We start from the raw sequence: 12447 nt of genomic DNA on the forward strand, positions 1-12447 counted from the left end.
CGCATTGACAAATTAAGACTTTTGCAGCTTGCAATGTTTAACAAAGACACAACCTTCTTTAATTATTTAATTGTACAGTACCTGCATAAAGTTCCACTAAGATTATCTCCAGCCTGCAGCAGTGACTTGCGCTCCTTGGTATCTCAGCATCTTATTCCTTATTGCTGAAGCAGCTGTACATTCTAGCAGTTGTAATTAAATAAGTCATCTAATTTTTGACACCTTGCAAACACCATTACTGCAAACTGATACACAATAGGGAAATAAAGCACATTTTCAGTTTAAAAAGTATCCTAAAAAAAATCTACTTGGTACACATTTAAAATATTCTTGGTAAAAAAAAAAGCAAGGTGATATCAGACAATCCCAAAACGTTCTGCTCTTTTCCTCTTCTTCGCCTACAAAAAAACAAGAAACATCAATATCAGAAAGTCCAACTATTTACAATTCATAATTTTCTTACAGTATAGACTGACCCTAGTTATCTTAATTAATTGCTGATGATTACATCACCATCTCAAGCTCACGGAACAATGAGTCGTCAGACCACTCCCATCCAGTACAACAATGTTCATGTTGGATTTGACTGTACATGCTATGTGGAAGGATTATACAGTATGCTCAATACCACATCCATATGGGAAGCACGGTGGCACAGTGGTAGCACTGCAGTCTCACGGCGCCGAGGTCCCAGGTTCGATCCCGGCTCTGGGTCACTGTCCGTGTGGAGTTTGCACGTTCTCCCTGTGTTTGCATGGGTTTTGGCCCCACAACCCAAAGATGTGTAGGGTAGGTGGATTGACCACACTAAATTGCCCCTTCATTGGAAAAAATGAATTGGGTAATCTAAATTTCTAAAAAAAAAATATCCATATGACCATTCAAAACACAAGGCAACTAAATCAATTTTGATTAATTTGTATAAATATACAGAAACAGGAAGCAGCCATTCAAGGCTGCTCTGTATTGTAACTCCATCCAACCACCATGGCTCCATTATCCTTTTAATATCCCAGTTTAGCAAAGGTCCATCAATCTTAGATTGAAATAAAGGTCTGCCACTTCCAACCATAGAAAGTTGATATTTAACATTGAATAGATTCAAAATTGTTAAATGCAAAAGCCAAAAGATAATTTACCTACATTCATATTTTGCTAATTAGAACCAGTTATTAAAAAATCTACAGCTCATAGTCGGTGGGCTTCCGTGGCGCTGGCAATTTACGTTAAGTTTGGTTACCTCAACATCATCGCCACCTCCTGCTGAACTGGTCACAATTCCAAACCGTTCCTTTCTCTTTTTCATTTTCTCATCATCTTCAGTCTAAGGAAAGTGAACATATACTGAAGTCAAAGCAGGTTTCAGAATTGATTTAAGGTAGCAATTTTCAGCTCACTGTATAAATGCAATATGGTATGGTACTGAGCCACATGGAATACATGTAAAACGAGCACTTGGGCAACATTCCAGTGGGCTGGTATTGTACTGCAGCCAGACATCATTAAAACTTTGCAATGAATGAAAAAAAATGCTTCCCATTACGCCCCAGCAGTTCATGTATTGCACAAAGTTACAACACTTGCTGTACGCTCTGGGTAGCAAGAGTTAAGAAGAGCGTTAGCATTTTTGTGGCTGAACTGAGCAAGTATAATAACATTAGTTGGTCAGATAATAGATAGCAGTGTACCAAGAATTTGGGTAATATACAAAAAACGTCCTGTCTCACAGCAGAGCCAGGAAAAGAAAACAGATACAACAGGGTTAAGAATGCCCTTCATTGTTTGGCTGAAAACTGTAAACACTCCTTAAACGTTTATTAGACATGTGTATCTTTTGTGCCATTGCCAAAAAAAAAAGCACCTCTGGAAATTCAATCACCCAGCTCTCGTCATTTTGAGAATGGCACTTATCTGTGCAACGTGGAACAACTTCAAATGGTGAATGTTAAATGCACCGTGCTGAATCAAGCAAGGCAATTTGCTGACATTCAATGTGGTTCTGCCCTATTATTAAAAGGCCCGAGCAGAGAGAACAGACAACTTGGTTGTGCAGCACTTTGAAGAGAACAAGAGGCTTTTATTGCTGACAATTGATTTGGTGTTGAACGAAACAGCAGCAGCAAAGAGGTTGACTTGTTGGTTTGGAATCAGTTTCCCCAAAGTAGAGTTTGGTAAAGCAGCTTTTAAATTACAACATACAATAGGCTAGAACCAAGGAGGACAAAACAAAGAGAACTTTTTTCTTTAATTAAAAATAGAAGTGCTGGAAACACTTAACTCTTGCTACCCAGAGCGTACATGTCTGGCAGCATGTGGAGCGAAAAAGAGTTAACACCGAGTTGAATAGGACTCTTCTTCAGAACATATTCAACTCAAAATGTTAACTGTTTCTCTCTCCAGATACTTGCTATCCTGTTTAACCCAAGACGAGCTTCCAACCCCAAATCCACCATTACCAAGACCACCTACTTCCATCTCTGTAACATTGCCCATATCTACTGCTATACCCCTTATCCATCCTTTCATTTCTAGACCTATTACAAGCTTCCTTGGTCAGCCTCTCACCAGCCATAAAACATGACCCCACCCAAAGCTGCCCAAATGACACCCATCACCTGTGCTCATTGACTTACATTGGTTCCTAGTCCTAAAATGCCTTGCTTTTACACAGTCAGTCCCAACTCTGGGCTTTTGCACATCCAATTCTAATTTTCTCCACAATTGGCAGCTGCCCCCAAGCTCCCTTCCGAAATCTCCCGTCTCAATCTCTCTCCTCTAAGACCTCCTTAAAACCAAACTCGCCAAGCTTTTGACAACATGCCCAAATAGCCTGTGGTCTGGTGTTAAAGTTTTGTTTAATAATCACACCGGTGAAGTGCTTTGGAACATTTAACTAGGCAAAGGTGGCTACATAAATGCACACGGTTGCTTTTGGCAAGCTTTGCAAAATAAATAATTGCACAAGAACTGGAACCAGTGCATGTTTACGGGGGAGGCAGTGGCGTAGTGATATTGTCACTGTGATCCACAGACCCAGGGTATTGCAAATCCCACCATGCCAGATGGTGAAATTTGAATTCAATAAAAATCAGGAATTCAAAGTCTACCCATGAAACCATTATTGATGGTCAGAAAAACCCATCTGGTTCACTCATGTCCTTTAGGGAAGGAAATCTGCCATCCTCGCCTGGTCTGACCTACATGTGATTCCAGATCCACAGCAATGTGGTTGACTCTTAAATGCCCTCAGAAATGACTTCGGTAGGCACTCAGTTCAAGGGCAATAAATGCTGGCCCATCCAGTGACACCCACATCCCATGAACAAATAAAAAGACAAAACATAAACTGTTCAGTATTATTTCCTTTCCCCATCTTGTATAAAGCAGATTAGATCGCTGCTAAAGTTCAAGGTGGCATGAAATTGCCATTTAAAAAAAAATCTAACAAATTGAATTTGAAAAGTAAACACAGTGATGTCAAAGGATCAGGTAAGAGTACAGTACTCAAAAATTATGCAACAGGACTGCGAGTACAATACTCCATTCATTTCAGACCCCTGGGTTGCGGAACTTGGGGGAAAAAAAGGTTCCCACTGCTCATTGCTGTCCAGTGACCCCTGCTGAAGATCGCTTGCATGCATCAGGTAAGGAGATGTGTGGGCATGATTCCCTGCAAGCTGATCAGCCAACTGACACTCACCAAAAAGGCAGCAATAAAGTAAGGGTTGCTGGTAGACAGGGGACCAAAGTCACAGCCAGTGTTCCTGCTATAACTTGCACACTATACAAACACAGACTGATCAAACCAACATGGAAATAATTTCAGTAACAATTTCTAACGGCCTGATAGAACATACTCAAAGTGCAGTTTAAATTCATTGGATGGGTTCTGCTAGTTAAATTGCAACGGTGCTAAGAGACTTACTTTTTGTGGCAGCATAATATAACTGCCCTTCTTCTGTTCGCTCCTCGGTTTATTTTAAACTGAACAGCTAGTATGAAAGGTTAAGGCCCCTGTAGTGCAGGACACCCAAGTTTTTAAAAAGCAACCACAACCACTCCCCATCAGCAACCACCTGCAAACAACAAATGTCTCCTCGGAAGGTGGAAATATAGCTTCCATCAGCAGGAAACATTCAGGGGGTTCAATAAACATCGACACAGTAGTCAATTCCACATTGTAGACATTTCCTATGCAGTCAGGAGTGGCAGGCATTTTAGCCCAATGATTACAGTAATTAAACACCTAACAGTTTAATAGTTTGGACAGCTTTTTAACAGAATCACAATCTATTCAGATAATTACAATCAATAACAAAATTCCAGCGTCAAAGTATTTTTGATTGCACCTTATGAGAAGGTCCAGGGTTCACTCAGGGAAAAATAGAAGAAAAGTAATAATTTAAAAAAAGCAACATCAAAAAGTTCTGATTTTTCTCCAAATTTCTTTTTCTTCGCCTGTTCAAATACTGAAAGCTTTTCTTCGGAGAATGTTCCTTAGGACATTACTTTGCAGTTACATGCAGATAAACAAAGGGTCTCTATTTAAGTATTATTGTATTTCCAGGGTTTACTGAAGAGAGCACTTCCTCAATTACAGAACTGCACTTTCTACTGTGTTCGGCACCAATGCACATCATGGAGGACAACTCTGGTTCAGCCATGGTATTGGGGGGGGGGGGGTGTAGGATGGAGGTGTTAATACAAGTGTGACCTGGTTCAATGAGGAAGCAATGTTTTTCTTTCTTTAAATGGCTCGGTAAGCAAAGACCATTTGCGCTCACATACTCGAAAAGGCAGAAAGGAAAATAAACTTAGAATAGAAAACTGCTCAAAATCCTTACACATCCTCTGTTCACGCATCCAGTCTTGTGGCTATTTTTGCTGGCAACATTTTAATGCCCATTGGCCTCGATTCAGATATTGTAATTGTGTTGTAACCAGTCTGCAGTAGGAGTGGGGCCTAGCAGATCACTCCAGTGTTGCAGACATACAAAGAGATGGTGTACACATCAATCACAAGTCCCTTCTCACAGCGAGGGGCCAACGGCAATGACAACTTTACTTGTGCTACAATTCTTTGTAGCTGCCAGCTGCATTCTCCCTGCCGTCAACATTCATTATACCATCGAGCGTGTCTTGATGGAGAGCTCTACAAGAACTCAGAGGGGGTAGAAAGCACACATTGTCACCTTAAGAGGCTCACCCAGGCAGCACTTTCAACACAAAGCCAATTTGTTTGTGGACTCAAACGCAGCAAAAACCCAGGTGACAGATGGAGCCCGTTGAAGTGTGCTACGTAATAAAAGTTTACACTCGCTATAAAAATGTAATGGGATGTTGGCATAAATCTTCACGCACTTTCGAAGAAATGGCAACTGGATATTTAATACAGAGTTGTATTGTTGCTTCAGTGTTATGCAAGAGGGTCATTATTTCACAGCATGTTGCAATGAACCTACTTCTAACTGTGTACAAAAACTTCCCAAGCACCCTGCGATAATTACATTTTCTATCCTTGGTACAGTCAAAACATTTACCACCTAACGGAGGTCATTATAATTCGCTCCATGTGCACATTTACTGCAAGCGGTAAGTGTGCCAAATCCATTACCAACTACAATAATGTTTTCTGTACTGATCACGAGCCAAGTACAGTTGAAGCTGAAGTGATTAACCAGTCAACCATGGAATACACAAGTGCTTTTCAACCTCTAAGCCAGACCTTCCTCCTGTCTCATCCCCTCCCCCAAAATAAAACAGAGATTAACTGCCATCTCAACAAGTAATACTGTAAATAATTATTTGAAATTTGTCATCTGCCTATCCTGAACTGCCACTGAAGTATTCTCCATTTCTTTGGTCACCGGAGGTCACCATATGTAAAATATTGCAATGACTAGACACACTAGCAAAAATTAGTCGAAGAGGAGAGTGTAACAGTTAATTGAGGTTTGGTGAACAGCAAAAAGGAGCGACTGCGCAGAGTTAGGATCCAGAGTCAATACACCTGAAGAGGGAAGTAAATGCAGTCTTGTCTAACTACAGTACAGAAAGGAAATAGGGTCTACAGTTTTTTCATTCTTCCATTGGTTTCTGAAAGTTTAATGAAATTAACAGTAATGTAGTAACACTCGTGATAACACTTTCTCAGAACATTTAAATGTGTCCTGCAGAATTCTTGTCACTTTATGAATTCCCCAAGATCCCAAAGACAAATACATATATGTGAAAGCAGTTGTTTAATCAATAAACTTCCCATAATCCCACAACACAGAATAATCAACCAGCACAACTGCCATCCTCAATGGTAAATAGAATTCTAAATAGAATCCGATTCTGTTGCAACTTGCATCTATATAGTGCCTTTAATGTAATAAAACACCCCAAGACTTGTCATAAAGCTAAATTTGACACCATGTCACAAAGCGACATGAAGGCGGATGGTCAAAAGCTTGGCCAAAGAGGTATATTTCAAGAAGCATCTTAAAGGAAGAAAGAGAAACACAGAGGCAGAGAAGTTCGAGGGGGACTTCCAGAGTTTAGGGCACTGGGATGAGAGGTGAACACGACTTTGTGAAAATAAGGGCAACCTGAAGCTTATGGAGGGTAGAATGTAGAAAGCTTGTCTGGAGTGAGCTGGAACGTTCACATCCAAACGGTAACAAGTCTTTGGATGAGGGTTTCGGCAGCAGATGAGCAGTTCGAGGCAGCGTTTTGAGGTGCTAATAGGTGGAGCGGGTGTGTAGTCAAGGGTTCATCTTCAGCGTCAAACCGGGCACCAAAAATGTATATTTTTTTAAAAACTGAAATTGCCGACTTCCGGTGACGGGGATGTGCTGAGTAGTCGCACATCAGACGGCTCTCCTCCACAAGACAACAAAATAGGCACTTTTGACCACATTTAGCCCGCAAAACCGGACTAAAACATCCCTCCACTCAAATACATAGAAGATAGAGCAGGAGGAGGCTATTCTGCCCTTCAGCCTGCTCTGCCATGATTGATCATCCAACTCCTAAAGCCTTATCCTGCTTTCTCCCCATAGCCTTTGATCCCATTCTCCCCAAGTACTATATCCAGCCGCCTCTGCAATATATTCAAAGTTTTAGTATCAACTACTTCCTGTGGTAATGAAAATGAAAATCGCTTGTCACAAGTAGGCTTCAATGAAGTTACTGTAAAAAGCCCCTAGTCGCCACATTCCGGCGCCTGTTCAGGGAGGCTGGTATGGGAATTGAACCGTGCTGCTGGCCTGCCTGGGTCTGCTTTAAAAGCCAGCGATTTAGCCCAGTGTGCTAAACCAGCCCCTAATGAATTCCACAGGCTCACCACTCTGTGAAGAAATGTCTCCTTATCTCTGTCCGAAATGGTTCACCCTGAATCCTCAGACTGTGACCCCTGGTTCTGGACACACCCATCATTGGTAACATCTCCCCTGCATCTACCCTGTCTAGTCCTGTTAGAATTTTAAAAGTCTCTATGAGATCCCCCCTCATTCTTCTGAACTCCAGCGAGAACAATCCCAACATAGTCAATCTCTCCTCATATGACAGTCCTCAACAATTTTTTTTTTTTTTTTTATATAGATTTAGTGTACCCAATTATTTTTTCCAATTAAGGGGCAATTTAGCGTGGCCAATCCACCTACTCTGCACGTTTTTGGGTTGTGGGGACGAAACCCACGCAGGCATGGGGAGAATGTGCAAACTCCACACGGACAGTGACCCAGAGCCGGGATTGAACCTGGGACCTCAGCGCCGTGAGGCAGTTGTGCTAACCACTAGGCCACCGTGCTGCCCTGACAGTCCTCAACAATAACAAAAATGCTAGGAAGCAGCAGCTCAAGAGGCCGCAGGGACACCAAGTATTGCGGGAAGGAACAGGAATGGCGAGCAAGCGGGTCAGCAGACTGCGTCGCCTCACTAGGAACCAGCTCACAGGAAGGAGGGGGCGAGGGCAGCAAATTGCATGAGAGGTTGAGGAGGAGATAGAAGGGACACCAGCAGAGCTGGCGTAGGAGGGGGTTAGATCGACCCTGGGAGGGGGGCACCACATTAACGGGAAAGCTAGCGCCGGGGGTATGAATGAGAGGGGGGCCGTGGCTCATCTCCCATCAGGATAGTCACCTGGAATCGGCCCAGTAAAAAGATCCAGAATCTTTGCCCACCTGAAAGGGATGAAAGCTGAGTCTTCCTCCAAAAGAGGAAGGAGAAGTACCGACTGCGGGTAAGGAAGGGCTGGGTGGGACAGACAGACCATTCCTGCTATGGGAGGGGTAGCCATACTGAAAAGTGGACGATATTTACTGCGACGAGAGCAGTTCTGTACCAAAGGGGACGTACATCATGGTCAGCGGTGTCCTGGACGGGTCTTGGTAAACGTGTACACTCCCAACTGGGACGAGACAGAATTTGTAAAGGAAATGGTGGAAATCCCAGACATAGATACACACCAACTGATCATGGGGGGAGACTATAAATGTGTACAGGACCCAGTAACAGACAGGTCAAACCCCAGAACAGGGAAAATGACAGGCATGACGAGAGAACTGGGAACGGTTATGGAACAGATGGCGGCAGTGGACACATGCTGGTTCATGCACCTGGGTGAGAAGGAATTCTAATTTTTCTCGCCAGTACACAAGGTCTACACCCACATCGACTTCTTTGTACAGGGGAAATCGGTGATCCAGAGATAGTCAGAGCGGAATACTCCGCGATTATAATCTCCGAACATGCTCCACATTACGTGGATGTGAGGTTGGAGACGGGACGTGCCCAACGCCCCACATGCAGGTTTGGACACGGCCCTCTTGGCCGACAAGGTCTTCTGCCAGAAAAACATCACATGACCTTCATGAGCATGGAGACAAGGCTAGCCGCCTGCTTGCTCACCACCCGAGAAAGCAGGCAGCCACGAGGGAATTAGCTCAGGTAAAGGACAGCAGAAGCAGACTGGTAGCCGAACCAAAAAAGGTCCACAAAGTATTCAAGGCCTTCTACCGTACACCTCTGAAACCTCCGACGGGGACTCTGGGATGAAACAGTTCCTTGCTGGAGTGGATATGCCAGTCGTGGTGGATGACAGATGGAGGGAGCTGGAAGCACCATTAGGGCTGAGAGAGGTGATGGAGAGCATCAACTCCATGCAGTAAGGCACTGGGACCAGCGGGTTTCCAGCCGACTTCTACAAAACATTTGCAACTGCACTGGCTCTGCAGCTGCAGGAGATGTTCGCAGACTCGCTAGTGAGGGGCACCCATTAACACAGGCCACCATATTACTGATACCCAAAAAAGACAGATCCAACGGAATGCGGATCATACAGACCAATTTCTCTGCTCAATGTGGAGACGAAAATACTCGCAAATGTCTTGGCTAAGCGGCTGCCCATCTGCATGCCAGAGGTGGCCGCAGAGGACCAGGTGGGCTTTGTTAAGAGTAGACAGCTAACTGCAAACATCAGACGACTGCTGAACATGATATTGACCCCATCCGGGGAGAGAACACCTGAGGTGATCGTCTCCCTGGACGCAGAAAAGGCCTTTGACAGAGTCAAGTGGAAATACCTCATTGAGGTACTAGAGCAGTTTGGGCTAGGGGCAGGGTTCACCTTAAACTCCTGGACAACACCCCCAAGGCGAGTGTATGGACCAACACCACCAGTTCTGAATACTTCCAGCTGCACAGAGGCACAAGGCAGGGATGCCCCCTGTTCCCGCTCGTTTGCCCCAGGAATCGCCCCGAGAGCAGCGAGAAGCTAGAAGGGAATCCAAAGAGGAGTCTCACTCTATGCGGATGACCTGCTCCTCTACATCTCGGACATGCAAAATGGCATGCAAGGAATCATAGAACTTACAGAAGGAGGCCATTTGAGTCAGCACCAACCCTCCGTATCCCAGTAACCAACATAACATTTTGGACACTAAGGGGCAATTTATCATGGCCAATCCACCTAACCTGCACATCTTTGGACTGTGGGAGGAAACCGGAGCACCTGGAGGACACCCACGCAGACACCGGGAGAAAGTGCAAACTCTACAAAGACAGTGACCAGAGGCCGAATTTAATTCGGGTCCCTGGAACTGTGAGGCAGCAGTGCTAACCACTGTGCCATCCTGGGAATCATGGCCTCCTGGGGTTGTGCGGAGAGCAAGAAAGAGCAAGCAAGAGAAAGAGCGGTGCGTGTTGGATGCAGAGTCTGGGAAAAGGGACGACTATTAGAAAGGACGCACTCCCCACTGGACAAGACATGGGAAAAATGGGAGGAAGAGTGAGGGACAGAAATAGAGTGGTGACTCTGGAGCGAAGCACTGAGCAGGGCCAACTCCACCTCCTCATGTGCCAGGCTAAGCCTCATGCAGCTGAAAGTGGTGCACAGAGCGCACCTGACAAGAACCCAAATGAACAGGTTCTTCCCAGAGGTGGAGGACAAGTGTGAATGGCGCCAGGGAAGCCTGGCCAACCACGCCCACATGTTCTGGGCACGTCCCAGACTTGTCCGGTTCTGGACAGCCTTCTTCGAGACAATGTCCATAGTTGTGCGGGTGAAGCTGTGCCCAAGAGTGGCAGTCTACGGGGTATCGAAGCAGCAGGAACTATTTATGACGAAGAGGGCCAATGTCCTCGCCTTCCCTAATTGCCCGAAGAATCCTGCTCAGCTGGCGATCAGCATCACCACCCTCATCTACAGACTGGCTGTCTGACCTGTCGGAATATCTCCACCTGGAGAAGGTCAAATTCGCTATCAGAGGGTCAGAGGAGGGCTTCCACAAAGGGTGGAGGCCTTCACCAACTGTTCCAGGACCTGTTTGAGGTCAACAGCCAATAGAGAGTGTGTGTGTGTGTGTGTGTGTGTGTGTGTGTGCACGCGCAAAGAAACGCATGGGAGCCAACGGGACTGCAGGGAAGGGAGGGAAGTGGGGGAGGCCAGAGAAGAAACAGGGGGAGGCTGGAAAACGGCCGATAAAGAGATCAAGGGGCCTAAAACAAGGCCAGAAGAAACTGAACCCCAAAGATATTTTTTTTAAAAACTGAGAATGCTTCCTTGTATGAACAGATTATCATAGGGGTTCTGATCAGCATTACATTTAGACATTCGAAGAATATAAAAAGAGAATAAATAGTAGATGACCATACTGCCCCCTTGCTTCACCATTCAATAAGACCATTGTTGATCTTCTGCCTCAACTCTGTTTTCCCCAACTGCTTTATGCCCATTGATAGCCACAATACCAAAATTGCATCCCTCAACCTTAAATATACTCAATGATGGAGCATCCAAAGCCCTATAGGGAAAGAAAATATCAAAGATTCAGACCCTTTTGAGTGATGAAACTTCTCATCTCAGCCATTGCTCCCCTTCATCTACCCCACTAGCTACATCCTAAAAAATAATAAATGGTGAAAAACTGTTGCCCTTTCATAAAAGTATGATAACTCTCTGATTATTCTAATTTTTTAAGTGCATCAAGACTTCCTGCGTAATAAATTCCAGCATTTTCTCGGTGACTGATATCAGGCTAACTGGTCTGTGGTTCACCATTTTTCTCACTCCCTCTTTTCTCAAGCAGTGGTGTTACACTTGCTAACTTCCAAACTACTTGGGACACTTCTAGAATCTAAGGAATTTTGGAGAACCACAACATTCACTACCTCAACAACTTTCTCTTTTAGAACCCTAGGATGTATTCCAGCAGGTCGTGGGATCTGTCAGCTTTTAGTCCCTCAAGTTTCTCCAATACTTTTGCTCTGATTATATTCATTATCAAAGTTACTCACTCTGCACCTTGGTTACCCTCAATTTCTGGAATAGATTACGTCTCTTCTACTGTGAAGACAGAAAATGCATTTTTGATCCTGCACTGTATATTCTATGTATGATCCAGTGAATGTATCATTCAAGACCTTGGTCACTGGATACTGCATTTAAAATGTTACATTCACCAAAAAAGTTTGCACTCAACAAATAACTTTTACCTTTTTTGAAAGTGATGATACATTCATACCAAATCTTTCAGCTCTCTCTCTCAATTTTTCAGCACTGATCTGAAAGTTAAGATCAGAATAGGAGAGTAAATGTAATTACGGTCAAACTAACTACTCTCTGGTGATATGGTCAGAGCAACTTTCATTGATACACCACCTTTCATTGATACACCACATAGTAAAATGCCCCAGGGTATTTCACAGGTGTGTTCCTGAACAAGATGTAACAAAAAGCTACATAGGATATTAGACCAGGCTGCTAAAAGCTTGGTCAATAAAGTAGGTTTTATGGAGCATCTTATACGGGGAGAGGGACTGAGACTGGGGTTCAGAGGAGGAATTCCACAAGTTAACATCCAGGCAGTTGAAGGCACAGTTGCTAATAGTAGGCCATTTAAAAAAAGAATCAGTGGCGTGCAAAATATCAGAGCTTGAGCAGTGTGGAGATAAGATGTATGT

At 44.1% G+C, this 12447-nt stretch overlaps 1 protein-coding gene across 1 annotated transcript in view; it reads right to left on the reverse strand.

Annotated features, from left to right (window-relative positions):
* Nucleotides 1–356: 356 nt before the first annotated feature.
* The window catches only part of LOC119958080 (SAP domain containing ribonucleoprotein), a 45197-nt gene continuing 33106 nt past the window's right edge, over nt 357–12447 (reverse strand). Inside the window, exons 7-10 of the mRNA XM_038786306.1 lie at nt 11980–12048; nt 3701–3781; nt 1241–1324; nt 357–398 (exon numbers count right to left, since the gene is read on the reverse strand). Of these exons, the coding sequence (XP_038642234.1) occupies nt 357–398; nt 1241–1324; nt 3701–3781; nt 11980–12048 (276 nt within the window). The remainder of the gene's footprint in view (nt 399–1240; nt 1325–3700; nt 3782–11979; nt 12049–12447) is intronic.

This window comes from Scyliorhinus canicula, chromosome 28, assembly GCF_902713615.1.
Source record: "Scyliorhinus canicula chromosome 28, sScyCan1.1, whole genome shotgun sequence".
NCBI lineage: Eukaryota > Metazoa > Chordata > Chondrichthyes > Carcharhiniformes > Scyliorhinidae > Scyliorhinus > Scyliorhinus canicula.